Here is a 17,361-nt window from a genome sequence, read left to right as displayed (position 1 = left end):
TTTTTCACAAAAAAACTACTTCAGATCCAATTTGTTTTATTTTACAAAGGGTAACATGAGAAATTGGACCACAAAAGTTGATGTACAATTTGTCCTGAGTGCACTGATACCCCACATATGCAGGTAAACCACTGTTTGGGCGCATGGCAGAGCTCGGAAGGGAAGGAGCACCGTTTGACTTTTCAATGCAAAATTGGCTGGAATTGAGATGGGACACCATGTCGCGTTTGTAGAGTTCCTGATGTGCCTAAACAGTGGAAACTCCCCACAAGTAACACCATTTTGGAAAGTAGACCCCCTAAGGAACTTATCTAGATGTGTGGTGAGCACTTTTAACCCCCAAGTGCTTCACAGAAGTTTATAATGTAGAGCCGTAAAAATAAAAAATCATTTTTTTTCTCCAAAAAATGATCTTTTTAACCCCAATTTTTTATTTTCCCAAGGGTAAAAAGAGAAATTGGACTGCAAAAGGTGTTGTGCAATTTGTCCTGAGTACGCTGATACCCCATATGTGGGGGGGAGAAACCACAGTTTGGGCTCATGGCAGAGCTCGGAAGGGAAGGAGAACCGTTATGGAATGCAGACTTTGATAGAATGGTCTGTGGGCTTTATGTTGCGTTTGCAGAGCCAATGATGTGCCTAAACAGTAGAAACCCCTCACAATTACCTCATTTTGGAAACTACACCCCCCAAGGAACTTAGGCTACGTTCACATTTGCGTTGTGCGCCGCAGCGTCGGCGCCGCAACGCACAACGCAAACAAAAACGCAGCAAAACGCATGCACAACGCTGCGTTTTGCGCCGCATGCGTCCTTTTTTTCATTGATTTTGGACGCAGCAAAAATGCAACTTGCTGCGTCATCTGCGCCAGGACGCGGGCGCCGCAGTGACGCATGCGGCGCAAAACGCAAGTGCGACGCATGTCCATGCGCCCCCATGTTAAATATAGGGGCGCATGACGCATGCAGCGACACTGCGGCGCCCGACGCTGCGGCGCTGACCGCAAATGTGAACGTAGCCTTATCTAGATGTGTTGTGAGAACTTTGAACCCCCAAGTGTTTCACTATGTTTATAACGCAAAGCCGTGAAAATAAAAACAAAATCCACAAAAATGAATTTTTAGCCCCCAAATTGTTATTTTCCCAAGGGTAACAGGAAGAATTGGACTGCAAAAGTTGTTGTCCAGTTTGTCCCGAGTATGCTGATACCCCATATGTGGGGGTAAGCCACTGTTTGGGTGCACGGCAGAGCTCGGAAGGGAAGGAGCACCATTTTACTTTTTCACCGCAGAATTGGCTGGAATTGAGATCAGACGCGATGTCGCGTTTGGAGAGCCCCTGATGTGCCTTAACAGTGGAAACTCCCCAATTCTAACTCCAACCCCAACACACCCCTAACCCTAATCCCAGCCGTAACCGCACCCGTAACCCTAACCACACTCCTAACCCTAATCACACCCCTGACCCTGACACACACCTAAGCCTAATCCCAACACACCCCTAAAACCCTAACCCCAACCCTAATGGGAAGATGGAAACAAATACGTTTTTTTTATATTATTTTTCCCTAATCCCTATTTTTATAGCAGATTTTTATGATTGGCAGCTGTCACACACTAAAAGATGCTTTTTATTGCAAAAAATATTTTTTTCATCACATTTTGAGAGCTATAATTTTTCCATATTGTGGCTCACAGAGTCATGTGAGGTCTTGTTTTTTGCAGGACGAGTTGATGTTTTTATTGGTACCATTTTTGGGCACATGACATTTTTTGATCGCTTTTTATTCCGATTTTTGGGAGGCAGAATGAACAAAAAGCAGCAATTCCTGAATTTCTTTTGGGGGGGACCACCGTTTACACCGTTCCGCCAGTGGTAAAATTGATAAAGCAGTTTTATTCTTCGAGTCAGTACGATTACAGCAATACCTCATTTATATATTTTTTTTATGTTTTGGAGCTTTTACACAAAAAAACTTATGGCAAAAATTATTTTTGCATCACTTTATTCTGAGAGCTATAACTTCTTTTCTGCTCATTGAGCTGTATTATGGCTTGTTTTGTGCGGGACAATATTACGTTTTCAGCTGTACCATTTTTATTTACATGTGTCTTTTTGATCGCGTTTTATTGCACTTTTTGTTCAGCGGTATGATGATAAAGCATTGTTTTCTTGCCTCGTTTTTTATTTTTATTTTTTCATGGTGTTCACTCAAGGGGTTAACTAGCGGGACAATTTTATAGAGCGGATCAATATGGACGCTACACCAAATATGTGTACTTTTATTGTTTTTTTTTATTTACATAAATAAATGGATTTATTGGAAAAATATTTTTTTTTTTATTTGGGGATTTTAAAAAATAATATTTTTACACATTCTAATTTTTTTTTTTTTACTTTACAACATCGTCCCAGGTTGGGACAGCACTATATTACATCAAATCGCTGATCTGACACTTTGCACAGCACTATGTCAGATCAGCGATCTGACAGGCAGTGAAGGAGGCTTGCCGACACCTGCTCTCAGCAGGTGTTCGCAAGCCACCTCACTGCAGGACCCGGAAGGACCCCGCGGCCATCTTGGATCCGGGGGTCCCCATGGAGACCATGAGAATAACACAATCACATCGCGTTATTTTGATGGAAACAAGAAGGGAGCCCCTCTATGTCGCTGTCACTATTGACAGCGGCATCAGAGGGGTTAAATGCCCGCGATCGGTGCTAGCACAGATCATGAGCATTGGTGCGGGGTGTCAGCTGTCACATACAGCTGACACCCGCACGCGATCGCCACTGCGTTCACCGTGAGACTGTGGCGCCGTACTAGTACTGCAGCTGGCATAAATGCAGTTCCCGCAGCGCATTACTAGTACGGCGCATGTCACGAAGGGGTTAAAGTGGTTTATAGTTACGGAGCCAGGCAACACCTAAGGGTATGTACACATGACATCTTAATTCTGATGCTAGAGCCACTGAATATGCTAAGCGGAGCCGTTTGGGTATGTGCCCACGTAGATTGAATCTCTGCGGATTTTTCCGCACCTGTTTTTGCAAATCCGCAGGTAAACCGCACTACAGATTACCTGCGGAATTACCGTGGATTTACCACGTTTTCTTTGCGGATTCCACCTGCGGTTTTACACCTGCGGATTCCTATACAGGAGCAGGTGTAAACAGCTGCGGAATCCACACAAAGAACTGACATGCTACGGAATAAACAACGCAGCGTTACCGCACGTTTTGTTCCACAGCATGGGCACAGCGGTTTTTGTTTTCCATAGGTTTACATTGTACTGTAAACGCATGGAAAGCTGTTGCGAATCCGCAGCGGCCAATCCGTTGCAGATCTGCAGCAAAATCCGCAAGGTGTGCACATAGCCTTTAGGAAAAAAATCACTGTCTTTTTCCTGAAAGTGGTTTCACTTTTTGTTTTGCAGGTTGATATCGGTCAGTGTGTTTTCCCTGTAGTTTCAACTATCAAGAGTGGGCACGCCAAGGAATGAGTATGTCACTTCTTTTAACTCAGGGATGCACAACTCCAGTCCTCAAGGACCACCAACAGTGCATGTTTTCAGGATTTCATAAGCATTGCACAAGGTGCTGGAATCATCACCTGTGCAATACTAGAGAGATCCTGAAAACATGAACTGTTGGTGGCCTTAGAGAACTGGAGTTGTGTATCCCTGTTTTAACCACTACATAGTTTCCAAACCTTGAAGTACTTAAAAGTAGTTACAAAAAAATTGAACATGTGCACAGAATGTTGTTATAACATTGATGTGCATTACATTCAATTTTTTTGCGGTGGTTTTGCATTGTGTGCACACATAACCTAAACGTGTATAATGAATGAGACTTGAAGCCTTAATTACACAGCAATTATCTCTACCAACCGTATGATGTACCTTTTCTATTTTGTGGTTACAGATATATTCCACTTCATAGTCTTTCAGATTCTTCCTAGTAATCCCGAGGCATTGGCAGATGAGCAACTCTTTCCGACATAATTCTTGAAGTGTTTCATTGGAAGCAAGGCATGGCACGCACCAAGCTGTGAGGAAAGAGTGTAGAGTGAGACATTATATGTCTATATCCCTTTTTTCTCCCCGACCTATAGTAACCTATGGGCCTGTGCAAATAAGCGATTTTCCACAGGGAGCATACATTAGTCTAGCCCACTCTAGCCCATTTTACGGATAATGCAGCAATAGAAAGTAGCTGAACCCAACTGCAATGCTGACTAGCACATGGATCGATCTGCAGACACAATTTTTTAATTTTAATTTGACTTAATTCCTTAACCCCTTAATGACCGCAAATACGTCTTTTAACTGACCTGTGATATAAAAGAATAGCATCCCCATTCAGGTGACAATCCAGCAGCTGTCAGCTGTACACTATAGGTGGCAACTTGCTGTATCAGCCACAATCAGTGTTTGCACCGTCCAAATCTGTTTAACCCCTTAGATGCTGCTGTTAATAGTGACTACATCATTATAAATGGTTAACAGAGTGTGGAGGCTTCCTTTTTATCCCAATTGGTGCCCTCAGATCATGATTTTGTGGTCCTGATGTTTGCCATGGCAATTCATGACCAAATAGCAGCCTTAGAGTCTGACAGCCGTTGTAACCTGTTCAGAAGTTAGCGGCATTTAGGTGGTAAAAATACACATTTTCATTTCTGTCATGCCACTTTGCATTAATTCCTGAAAAGCACCTGAAGGGTTAATAAACTACCTGACAGCAGTTTTCAATGTGTCAGGGGGTGCAGTTTTTAAAATGATATAACTTTGAGAGTTTCCCAATATATGGGACCCCAAAGACACTTCAAACATGGATAGGTCTCTAAAAAAATAAATTTTGTAAATTTCCTTGAAGAAATGCCACATTTTTAAATCTCCTAAAATGCTAACAAAATAAAATAGGGATTCTTGTGTACTCACCGTAAAATCCTTTTCTCCGAGCCAATCATTGGGGGACACAGGACCATGGGTGTTATGCTGCTGCCACTAGGAGGACACTAAGTTACCACAGAAAGATTAACTCCTCCTCTGCAGTATACACCCCTTCACTGGCCAGTATTCATCCAGTTTGGTAGTAAAGCAAAAAAAAAAAAACCATAGAAAACAGAGTACACGTCCAAACCTTTGTTGTAAAAAAGGATAAAAAGATACTTTTTATTGAACACAATTCATATATATGTAAAGACAGAGTAACAAAAAATTATAAGTGACAATTCAATAAGGGAAAATTAGAAGCACTGAAAAGGCAGTGATAGCCCAGAGGTACAGCTGCAATTGTTTCATATGTAAAGTGCAAAATAGTGCATCACAGACCCAAGGCAAGAGAGGAGCAGCGGGTGCCTATCATAAACCCTATAGTAGGGCCAACATCAATATAGTAAGCATGTATCGTGCACTAGATACCACCACCCACATCCTCCGATCTTACCCATCGTGCAGAGTACCAGGGATCACTGTCCACGCCCCAACGCGCGTTTGGCGCACTTTCTTATGCACTTTCTTCTTCTCTTCTTTTCCTTTCTTTCCCCGTGGTTATTTACTCTCGCAAGAGGCTGGTCTTGTTTGCTGGGCGTTACTTACCTCTTGGTCACGTCATTATGGGAGGTACTCTATTGGCCTCCACAGTGCGCATGCCGGTCGCGGTCTGCATTCTGGGGCGTTGCCTCGGCGCCCGGTAGTGACGTCTGCGTTCCACTGGCGTCGGTCCGGCGTTGTGTGGAGCGCGGCGCCATGGTGGACGCCTTTGGCGGTGTTCTTTTGGGTGCAGCTGACGTCGGACATGCGACGCAATTACGTCATTATGGGAGGTGTCCTACTAGCATCCACAGTGCGCATGTCGGCCGCGGTCTGTATCCTGGTGCATCGCTGCAGCGCCCGCTAGTGACGTCTGCGTTCCACTGACGTCGGTGCGACGTTAGTATGGAGCGCGGCGCCATGATGGACGCAGTGGGTGATGCAGTTCCCGGTGCGACCGACGTCGGACATGCGCCGCAATTTGTGGCACATGAAGGAGGTTCTCTGACCCTATATAAACTGGTCTGACACACTATACAGCACTGCCCCCTGACGAAGCCTAACGCGAAACGCGCGTTGGGGCGTGGACAGTGATCCCTGGTACTCTGCACGATGGGTAAGATCGGAGGATGTGGGTGGTGGTATCTAGTGCACGATACATGCTTACTATATTGATGTTGGCCCTACTATAGGGTTTATGATAGGCACCCGCTGCTCCTCTCTTGCCTTGGGTCTGTGATGCACTATTTTGCACTTTACATATGAAACAATTGCAGCTGTACCTCTGGGCTATCACTGCCTTTTCAGTGCTTCTAATTTTCCCTTATTGAATTGTCACTTATAATTTTTTGTTACTCTGTCTTTACATATATATGAATTGTGTTCAATAAAAAGTATCTTTTTATCCTTTTTTACAACAAAGGTTTGGACGTGTACTCTGTTTTCTATGGTTTTTTTCTATGTCTGCAGGAGTGTCCTTGTTATAGGTTGGTGATACGATCTCTGTTGTTCTTGATACGCTTTACACACTGCTATGAGCGTGTGGAGGAGATCGTATCCTTTTGTGTCCATACTGGGCTGTATATATTATTGGTAGTAAAGCAGTAGGAGTATTAAACAAAAGACAATAAAACAATGTCAGAACCAAAGAAGTATCAACAAGCCAATAGGCTAAAAGGGTGGGTGCTGTGTCCCCCAATAACTGGCTCGGAGAAAAGGATTTTACGGTGAGTACACAAAAATCCCTATTTCTCCTATGCCTCATTGGGGGACACAGGACCATGGGACGTCATAAAGCAGTCCCTGGGTGAGGAGCAACATAGCTGCTAATACCCCATGTACCACTGGCTTACAGCTAAGGTACCGCAGACTGCAGAATGCGCCTGTCAAGGGCAGCGTCTGCAGAGGATAGAGAATGAATGTGGTAGTGTTTTGTAAAAGTATGCAAGCTGGACCAGGTCGCAGCTTTGCAGACCTGTTGTGCTGACGCCTGGTGCCGAATGGCCCAAGAGGCGCCCACTGACCGATTAGAATGGGCCTTAATCCGTGCTGGGATAGGAACACCCCTGCCACGATAGGATTCCTGAATAGCCGATCGAATCCATTTGGCTAGAGTAGTCTTGGAAGCGGGAGAGCCCTTCCTTTGTCCCTCTGGAAGTGCGAACAGGACATCCGACTTGCGGAAGGGAGCCGTCCGTGAGATGTACCGTCGAAGGGCCCTAACCACATCGAGAGTGTGCGGAGCTTTCTCAACCCGATGGACTGGTGCCGGACAGAATGAAGGCAGAATAATCTCCCCATTGAGGTGGAAGGAGGAAACGACTTTGGGAAGAAAAGGAGAAGTCCTCAAGACTGCCTTATCTGGGTGAAAGATCAGAAACGGGGTCGGCAGGAAAGAGCCGCCAACTCCGAGACACGCCTGATTGACATAATAGCCACTAGAAAAGCTACCTTCCAGGAAAGGAAGGTCAGAGAGACGTCCTGCAGTGGTTCAAAGGGGTCCTTCTGAAGAGCTCCAAGGACCAAATTAAGATCCCATGGATCCAAAGGCATTTTATAGGGAGGCGCCACACGGGAAACTCCCTTAATGAACGTCTTAACCGGTAATCTGGTGGCAATTTTTCGTTGGAACAGGACTGACAATGCTGACACCTGTCCTTTGAGAGAGCCAAGTGCGAGACCCGACTCTAGGCCTTATTGGAGAAATTCTAATATGGAAGGAATGGAGAATACCAGAGGAGATCGGCCATGGGCGTTGCACCATGCGAAGAAAATTCGCCAGGTACGGTGGTAAATGCGCATGGACACGGGTTTCCTAGCCCTGATCATGGTGGAGGATACCTCGGGGGAGAATCCAGCTTGGCCTAGAATCCAGGAATCAACGGCCACGCCATCAAAGACAGGGCCCCGAAGTTCTGGTGGTAAATCGGGCCCAGAAGATCCATGCGATCTGGAAGCCGCCAGGGGACGTCGGTGACCAGCTGAACCAGTTCCGTGTACCATGCCCGGCACGGCCAGTCCGGCGCAACTAGGATCACTAGTACCCCCTCCGCCCTGATCTTCTTGATGTCCCTCGGCAGCAGGGGAAGAGGAGGAAAAATGTACGGGAGGCGGAATTGTTGCAACGGCAGGACCAGGGCATCTGCTCCGACGACACGTGGGTCGAGGGTTCGGGCAATGAACTGTGAGAGAGAGTATCCACCGTGAGATCGATGGACTCCTCGCAGGCTGGATATGACGGGCCTTTTATCAGTAGATTGTCCAGGTACGGAAGTACCACCACTCCCCGAGCATGAAAAATGGCCATGGCAGCAGCCATGACCTTGGTGAAAACTCTGGGAGCGGTGGCGAGGCCGAAGGGTAAGGCCACAAACTGGAAGTGTTCCTCGCGAAATGCGAAGGAACTGTTGATGAGGAGGAAAAATTGGGATGTGGAGGTAAGCATCTTTGATGTCTATGGATGCTAGGAACTCTCCCTTTTCCAAGGACACGACGACAGAACGGAGATTCCATTCTGAAGCGTAGAATTTTGACAAAGTTGTTCAGAAGCTTTAGCTCTAGTATCGGTAGCAGCGATCCGTCCTTTTTTTGGACCACGAATAGGTTCGAGTAAAACCCCTTGAACCTTTGGTCTTGGGGGACCGGAATGATGACTCCGTCCCCTTGTAGTGCCCGTATGGCCTGGAGAAAAGCCGTTGTATTTGGTTTGGGAGGGCACGACTGGAAAAACGTGACGGGGGGGTAGAAAAGTCTATTTTGTATCTGGAGGACACCAGTTCTCTGACCACTCGTCGTGGACGACCGAGAGCCAGGCTTGACGGAACGAAAGTAGGCGGCCGCCTACTTTGTCTATGTCCTCCGGATGTTGCGAAGAGTCAATGAGTGGAGGATCTAAGGGATCTGGTTCCCTTAGATCCAGATGACCTCGGTCTGGGTTTCCAGTTACGGTTAGGTCTGTATGAGACCTGGGAACCTCTGTCTCCGCGTGAAAGTCTTCCTGATCCAGGAGAGAAGGATGTAGATGACCAATTGGGATTGTTGCGAAAAGGCCGGAATCAAGGTTGTTGCTGATATCGAAATGGCCGGGTAGGCTTTTATTGAGGGAGAAATTTACTTTTCCCTCCGGTAGCGTCAGTAATTATTTGGTCCAATTTTTCTCCGAATAAGCGACCGGCTTGGTAGGGCAGAGATGTCAAAGATTTTTGGAAACAGAATCTGCTTGCCAATCTCTGAGCCACAGGGCTCTTCTGATGGAGATTGCATTTGCGGCTGCCTGTGCAGCGCAATTGGCCGCGTCTATTGAGGCGTTAACTACAAAGTCCCCGGCTTGGGCTATCTGGTTAGCCAGGTTGATCGCCTCTGGAGGGAGATTACTGTCATGGATGGTTGCGGTAAGCACCTCAGCCAAAGCCACCCACGAAGCGGCGAAGGATGGAAAGAGACGCTCCTGTGGTCTCAAAGACAGAGCTAGCCAGGTAGTCAATTTGACGGTCAGTGGGGTTTTTGACTGAAGAACCATCAGACAAAGATAGCGTTTTGGAGGCGAGATGCGATACGGCAGGATCCACTGAAGGAAACTGTAGCCAATCCTTCATTAGTTCCTAGTATTTTAACTCAATAGGCTTTTGACCCGTGAAGCGTTTAATCGGTCCGGTCCCTGTGTTTCTGTACAATTTCCTTAAATACAGGATGAGTGACGAATACTTTTTGGACACGTTTAGTCTTTTTAAAAGACACCACGTGTTCCGGAGTGGATACGGAGTCCTCGTCCACCTTCAGGGTCTTGTTGACCGCCTCAATGAGAGAATTGAGCGTCTCTTGGGAAGTCAAGGAATCCTGGACTAAAGAAGCCTCGGACTTATATTCAGAGTCATTTAAGTTCTCTGGAGAAGGGGAACGAGAAACTGAGCTCGCAGATACGGAAACGCAAGCTCGACCGTGATCAGGGGACGTGACATGGGTCCGTTTTCTGGAGCCCCGAGCCCTTAGTGACGGAGTACGCCCTCTGCTGGTGGACGGATCCGTACCGTCACAAGAGTCCTCCGTGGTCTGACTTAAAGAGAAACCCCAGAGGGAGTCTATTGCCTTGGCCAGGGAAGCCACAGATCGTGACAGGGAAGCGGCCCACTCAGGAGGACTAGGCTCCGCAGGGTCAGCGGCGGTGGGAGGCAGCTGCACACAGGCCGGGTCACAATCCGCACATAACGGGGTATTGTGAGCTCGGGGCAGGGCAGTATTGCAAGTGGCACAGGAAGTGAAAAACACTATGTGCTTTTTGTTAACTCTTTTGGCCTCTTTAGGTTGAGACATAGTGTGTCTTTAGAGATAAGGGCAGGATATGTGCTATAGTGCAGGGAAGGGGTTAACCTCTCCTGGTACAGCTTACCCACGGTCCTGTGCCTGTGTCCCCAGGGAGGAATAGGATGGCTGTTTGGCAGTCCCATAGCTTTCGGAGCAGTCAGCGTGATGTCTGCTGATTTCCCCGCAGAAGATGAGAAGCAATATGGCCCCCGAGATTTGTAGGGCGCCTCTCGTCCCAGAGGAGAAGCGCCAAGATAGGGGGCGAAATTCCGGCAGTGGGCAGAGTTATGTCCACCGGGGCCTAGTCCGGCTGACAAGCAGGGGACTAAATTTCTGGGGCCTGCCGGCGATGTGCGCCGGAGGCCGCGACGAAACGCTGCTGACCGCCGCCTCTCCCCAGGGAACAGGACCGCACCTTCTCACGCAGGAAAGCGCGAGGAAGGTACATACTCACAGTGCAGCAGGCCTCCTGTAACCGTGAGGGTGCGTGCTCAATCCATGCTCCTTGATTGGGTGAGAGAGGACCCTTCATCCATCTTCACCTCAGGGGGGGTTTTCGCCGGTCGTGGGGCAGCAGTGACACCCTCAAGTGGGGGCCTTTGTTCAGCTGTCAGGCCCCGGAGAGGAACATGAGAGCCAGGAACACTCTGTGCTCGCCGTCTTGCAGGGAAGGGGGGGGGGAGATCGGGACCAAAAGAGGAACTGTTGCCCCAGCATAGATTAGGCGTGCCCCAGACGTCACAGGAGAGAGATGGGGAGATATACTCCGCGTTATCGCCTGTTGATTGTTCGGGGAGAGCGGACCCTAGAAAAGGAATCCGTCACCCCTTTCACTCCGTTAACTAAAAAATAAAAATTTACAGAAAACAAAAATTTAAATAAAGAAAGTTGGGGTCTGAAACAGACCCAAGTGCCTCCTACAGACACTAAGCAAGAACTGGATGAATACTGGCCAGTGAAGGGGTGTATACTGCAGAGGAGGAGTTAATCTTTCTGTGTTAACTTAGTGTCCTCCTAGTGGCAGCCGCATAACACCCATGGTCCTGTGTCCCCCAATGAGGCGTAGGAGAAAGAACACTTTACAAATTGTGCTGATGTAAAGCAGACATGAGGGAAATGTTATTAATGTTTTGCTGTGATATGACTATCTGGATTAAAGGAATAATCATTCAAAGTTTTAAAATTGCTAATTTTTTTACTACATTTTTCTCAAATTTCTGATAGTTTTTATAAATAAACACAAAGCATATCGACCTAAATTTACCATTATCATAAAGTATAATGTGTCGTGAAAAAAATAATCTCAAAATCACTGGGATTTGTTGAAGCGTTCCAGAGTTATTACCACAAAGTGATACTGGTCAGATTTCAAAAATGTGGCTCCGTCACTAAGGGGTTAAAACAGTAATAATTCAACAGATTACAAGAGACATTTTATAAAGTTTAAAATATACAAACCTAGTAAGTGCTGCTATAAAGCTGCAATAAAAGTTACTTGAAAACCCTCAATTAGACTGAGGTCAAAAGGAGATGTACACAGCTATATGCAGGAAAGACTTGAAAGTTACTTAGGCCCTTCCGACATCTGCGGTATGTGTACATGCAAGTCAGGAGTAGAGAGGAGGGAATATCTTCGGCTCCCTCCTTATTCGGCAAGCTATAGTGCTTACCAAAGAAGCTGCATCGGGAACCCGGCTAGCTGGAGCACGCCCGATAATCAGCTGTTCGGCTCCGCAGCTGAATGCGTCATGGCTATGTGACAGGCACAACACATGCATGGAGAGCTGCGGCGCCGAACAGCTGATCAGCAGGAGCGATCCAATTAGCCGGGTTCCATCTGCAGCTTATTCGGTAAGTGGCTGCATGTCAGTCATGATCTGCCTCAAACAGTACTGAGCGAGGCGGAGCCCGTGACTGTAAGGCCCTGTTCACACGCTCAGTATTTGTAAGCCAAAACCAGGAGTGAAACAGAGGAAAAAGTATAATAGAATCACGTCACCCCTTCTGTATTTTTCACCCACTTCTGGTTTTGGGTTACAAATACTGATGTAAAATACTGCTAGCCCTCCCCCGCCGAAAACAGGGAATAAAGGGGGGGGGGGTCTCATGGCAACACAGAGCTTGAATTAAATATTATTGAGATGTCTGGTATACTTCTGTAGGGCTTTAATTGCAAGTTCATATAAAGGTCATGTCAAATGTCCATTTGGTCAGTATTTCTGGTTTAAGCTGGTTTTGGTCGGTGCCTTTGGCGCCTTTTTAACCGGTTCTCATTGGTTGAATTCTTGTTGCTGGGCTGTTTTGAAACTATAAAAAGCCCGTTTTCTGGCTGGATACCTCAGTCGGAGGTTTTTAAGAAGAAAAGATCCCACCCACCCTTCCCCTTTTTATTTATGTCCCACTGTGATGTTTTATTTGTGGGAAAATCGCCCATTTAATGGGCGGATTGGTTATTTGGTGTTTTTGGATATATGGACATTTATGAGTATATTATTTAAAGTGTTGTATGAATTGGATTAACCCTAAATAAACATAACGGCCATTTTTCTCCATTACAATTGTCGTGTTATTTTAAATTTATGAATAGGTCTTGTGTTGCCATGACCAAATACTGAATGTATCCACATTGGCCTTAACCTGTTAAATTCTGCTGATGATTTGTGTAAATACCTTCTTTAGCCGTTTTCGCCTGTGAGCGGCGCTATGCTGGTGCCTGAGTCCGGGTCACGTGACCCCCAGGCTTCAGCCACCGCTCATTTCCGCCGACGTCACGTCAATTTCCAGACTCTGGAAATTGACGTGACGTCAGTAGCAGGCGTGCCCCAGGCTCCACAGACAGCAGTCACTCAAAGAGTGACTGGGCTGTGGGCGGGGCTGAGGCTGCCTGCGGGGCCGTGCTGGGGGCGGGCGGGGCTAGGCAGGGATGTGCGAGCGGGCGCCGGTGCTGTGCGGTCCCCGGCGATGTGCGGTCCCGAGCGCTGTGCGGTCGCCGGCGCTTTGCGGTCCCGGTCCCCGGCGCTGTGCGGACCGGTATGTGCTGGGGGGTGGTGTGTGTGTGTGTGTGTCTGTGTGTGTGTCTGTCTCTGTGTGCAGGCATCGTCCGATGGGACAACAAGTCCCATCGGGCTCTGCCTGCTACAGTGGCAGTGAGTGACACATTAGCCAATGATGGGACAGTAGTAGTCCCATCATCCGGCTAATGTGTTGAATGTAAAAAAATAAATAAATAAATAAAAAATACACATATACAGTACATACATACATACATACAACACACGACATGCGACGACACTCACCATGCGACGCCATGCACCATGCGGCGACATGCACCATGCAACGACACGTAACATGCGCCATGCGACGGCATGCGACATGTACTATGCAATGACATGCGCCATGCGACGACATGCGCCATGCAACAACATGCGACATGCAGCATGCGACGACATGCGCCATGCAACTACATGCACCATGCGGCGACATGCACCATGCAACGACACTCACCATGCGGCAACATGCGCCATGCGACATGTACCATGCAATGACATGCGCCATGCGACGACATGGGACGACATGCGCCATGCGATGACATGCGCCATGCGACGACATGCAGCATGCGATGACATGCGCCATGCAACAACATGTGACATGCAGCATGTGACGACATGCGCCATGCGACTACATGTGCCATGCGACGACATGCGCCATGCGACGACATGCGGCATGCGACGACATGCGGCATGCGACGACATGCGGCATGCGACGACATGCGGCATGCGACGACATACATACAGAACATACAGTACATACATACATATAGACATACAGTACATTAAACAGATTACATACTCACCATCACTTGTCACTTTGATCCCCGAAGCCATTGTCATCTGTAAAAAATATTAAAATAATAAACAAACACTATACTCCCTGATCCGCAGAAATCCAATTAAAACGAGTGTCCCTCGACGATCTCCCGTGGAGAGCTGGAGCATCTGCTGATGCAACCACTCACCAGGGGCTCCAGGAAGACAATGAGGGGAGGAAGGTATCCTTCCACAATGTATTCCCCACAATGTATTCCTACGCCCCTGTGAGAAAATAGTCCCTAGTCTCACTTTATGGCATGCTGTATGAGAAAGTTCCCACGCAGCTTTTTGCCATAAAGTGAGACCAGTGAACTTTAGTAACCTCAGTGATACACTGCAGGAGCCATTGCCTCCTGTCAGTGTGTCACTGAGGGTCCTATAGAGCGGTGACATCAACCCTAACCGTAAACGTGACTGACATACGTGGCACTGACATACGTGGCACTGACATACGTGGCACTGACATACGTGGCACTGACATACGTGGCACTGACATACGTGGCACTGACATACGTGGCACTGACATACGTGGCACTGACATACGTGGCACTGACATACGTGGCACTGACATACGTGGCACTGAAATATCGTGGCACTGAAATATCGTGGCACTGAAATATCGTGGCACTGAAATATCGTGGCACTGAAATATCGTGGCACTGAAATATCGTGGCACTGAAATATCGTGGCACTGAAATATCGTGGCACTATGTCAGAAAATGTTCATTAAACGGTTAGGGGTGAGGTTAGGGGTAGGGTTTGGATCCCTTTATCACCCTGATAGTGGTGGGTGGTGTTTCAGTGTTTTTTTCTGTTTTTTTCTATAAAAACGCATGCGTTTTTAACGCAAACGCATGTGCTTAAAAACGCATGCGTTTACATAGACAGCAATGCATTTTTTTGCCGCAATTAAACGCATGCGTTTTTTTGCGGCAAAAAAACTATGAAACTGAGCTGTGAAATGATGAATCCGGCCTTGGAATCCGTTTTTTCATGCATGTTTCCATTCAAATCATGCACATTTTCCGTTTATTTACTTATTTCCAAAAACGGCATTAAAACCGCGCATAAACCGCACCAAAAAAAGCATCAAAACTGCACCAAAAACTGCATCAAAACTGCACCAAAAACTGCATCAAAACCTGGTGCAGTTTTGCAGTTTTGGTGCAGTTTGCAGTTTTGGTGCGGTATTGATGCAGTTTTTGGTGCGATTTTGGTGCGGTTTTTGCGCAGTTTTTGGTGCAGTGTTGATGCAATTATGGTGCGGTTTTGATGCGATTTTTTTCAGTTTTGATGCATTTTTTATGCAGTTTTTTGCACGGTTTTGATGCATTTTTTTATTCGCTTTTGTTGCGGTTTTTGCGCGGTTTTTAGGCGTTTTGGTGCGTTTTTGAAAGGTAAATAAAGATGTATTATTGAACAAAAAAAAAGATTTGTGATGTCATTATTGTCCAACCTCCTCTTTTACATTTGTCCAACCCACACTCCTTTAAACACACAGATAGACAGATGATAGATGAAATGGATAGACAGATCTACATATAGATAGATCTATAGATGCATACATCTATCTATTCATATATCTATCTGTAGATGTGTCTGGATAGATATCTATTGATAGATGTATGGATAGCGTAGGGTGTGTGTCCACTGTCCGGATTACATCCAAATGAGCTGCAGATTGTATGCTGCGTACTTGTAGTTCCATCGGATGATGCCTGCACACACAACCCAAAAGACCCCCCCCCCCACAGCCCCGCACACATCCGAAGAGCCCACAGACATCGCACACAACTGAACAGTCCCGCACAGCGCAGCACACATCCGAACAGCCCGCAGACCCCGCCCGCCCACACAGACGCACACCGTCACCGCCCACACACTTCCATCCTCCCGAGCTGCTGCGTTTCTCGGACCCACATCCGCAGCAAAACTGCAGATCTTTTTTACATCTGCGGTTTTGCGGCGGATGTGCCCGACTCAATGAAAGTCTAAGGCCATGTTCACACATAGCGGTTTTTACCGCGGATCCGCAGCGATTTTGATGCTGCGGGTCCGCAGCAGTTTCCATTGCGTTTACATTAACATATAAACCCTATGGAAACCTCAAACCACTGTGCACATGCTGCGGGAAAAACCGCGCAGAAACGCAGCGGTTTAAAACCCGCAGCATGTCACTTCTTTGTGCAGAATCGCAGCGATTCTGCACCCATAGGAATGCATTGAACCGCTTACTTCCCGCATGGGGCTATGCCCATGATGCGGGAAGTAAGCAGATCATGTGCGGTTGCTACCCGGGGTGGAGGAGAGGAGACTCTCCTACAGGCCCTGGGAAGCATAAATAGTGTAAAAAAAAAAAAAGAATTAAAATAAAAAATGATGCTATACTCACCTCTCAGCGCTGCACGCGGCTGTCCGGTATCAGGGTTGGTGTGCGAACAGGACCTGTGGTGACGTCGCGGTCACATGACCGTGATGACACCTGGGTCACATGACCGTGACGTCACGAAGGTCCTTCTCGGCACAGCATCTTTGGAACTGGACCGCCGGGTGCAGCGCCGAGGAGATCGCGACGTCAGAGGGTGAGTATAGCCAATTTGTATTATTTTTTACATTACTATTGATGCTGCATATTGCTGCATATGCAGCATCAATAGTATAGGCGGAAACCCGCAGCGGAAATAGCGGAACAAACCGCGATAAATCTGCAGGGATAACCGCAGCGGTTTTGCCCTGCAGATTTATCAATTCCGCTGTGGGAGAACCTGCAGAGCACGCCGCAGAGTGTGCACATAGCCTAAAGGTGCAGAAACGCTGCAGTTCCGCACAAAAGAAGTGACATGCTGCGAGAAAAAAAAGCAGCATGTGCACAACAATTCTGCGGCTCCCATAGACTTACATTGGTTGTGCACTACACTGCGGATTTGATGCAATTCAGTGCGGCAAAAAACGCTGCGGATCTGCAATCAAATCCACAATGTGTGCACACAGCCTTAACATTTAGGGAACCGAGCAAAAAAGCCAAGCAAAAAACAAGTGTGGGATTGCACTTTTTTTGCCATTTCATTGCACTTTGAATTTTTTTCACATTTTCTGCTACACGACAAGGTAAAACCAATGGTGTCGTTCAAAAGTAGAACTTGTCCCGCAAAAGA

General features: G+C 47.1%; 1 protein-coding gene across 2 annotated transcripts in view; it reads right to left on the bottom strand.

Annotated features, from left to right (window-relative positions):
- The window catches only part of SUV39H2 (SUV39H2 histone lysine methyltransferase), a 75,094-nt gene that overhangs the window by 37,975 nt on the left and 19,758 nt on the right, over window positions 1–17,361 (bottom strand). Inside the window, exons 1-2 of one of the 2 annotated variants that reach the window (XM_077264636.1) lie at window positions 14,191–14,279; window positions 3,906–4,051 (exon numbers count right to left, since the gene is read on the bottom strand). In XM_077264636.1, the coding sequence (XP_077120751.1) occupies window positions 3,906–4,051; window positions 14,191–14,227 (183 nt within the window). In that variant the 5' untranslated portion in view covers window positions 14,228–14,279. Of the gene's footprint in view, window positions 1–3,905; window positions 4,052–14,190; window positions 14,280–17,361 lie in introns of those variants that run through there. The other variant, XM_077264638.1, reaches the window with a different exon arrangement.

The sequence above is a fragment of the Ranitomeya variabilis genome, chromosome 5 (genome assembly GCF_051348905.1).
Source record: "Ranitomeya variabilis isolate aRanVar5 chromosome 5, aRanVar5.hap1, whole genome shotgun sequence".
NCBI lineage: Eukaryota > Metazoa > Chordata > Amphibia > Anura > Dendrobatidae > Ranitomeya > Ranitomeya variabilis.
The sequence above is the reverse complement of the archived record's forward strand: the minus strand, read 5'-3'. Positions and strand labels throughout refer to the sequence as shown.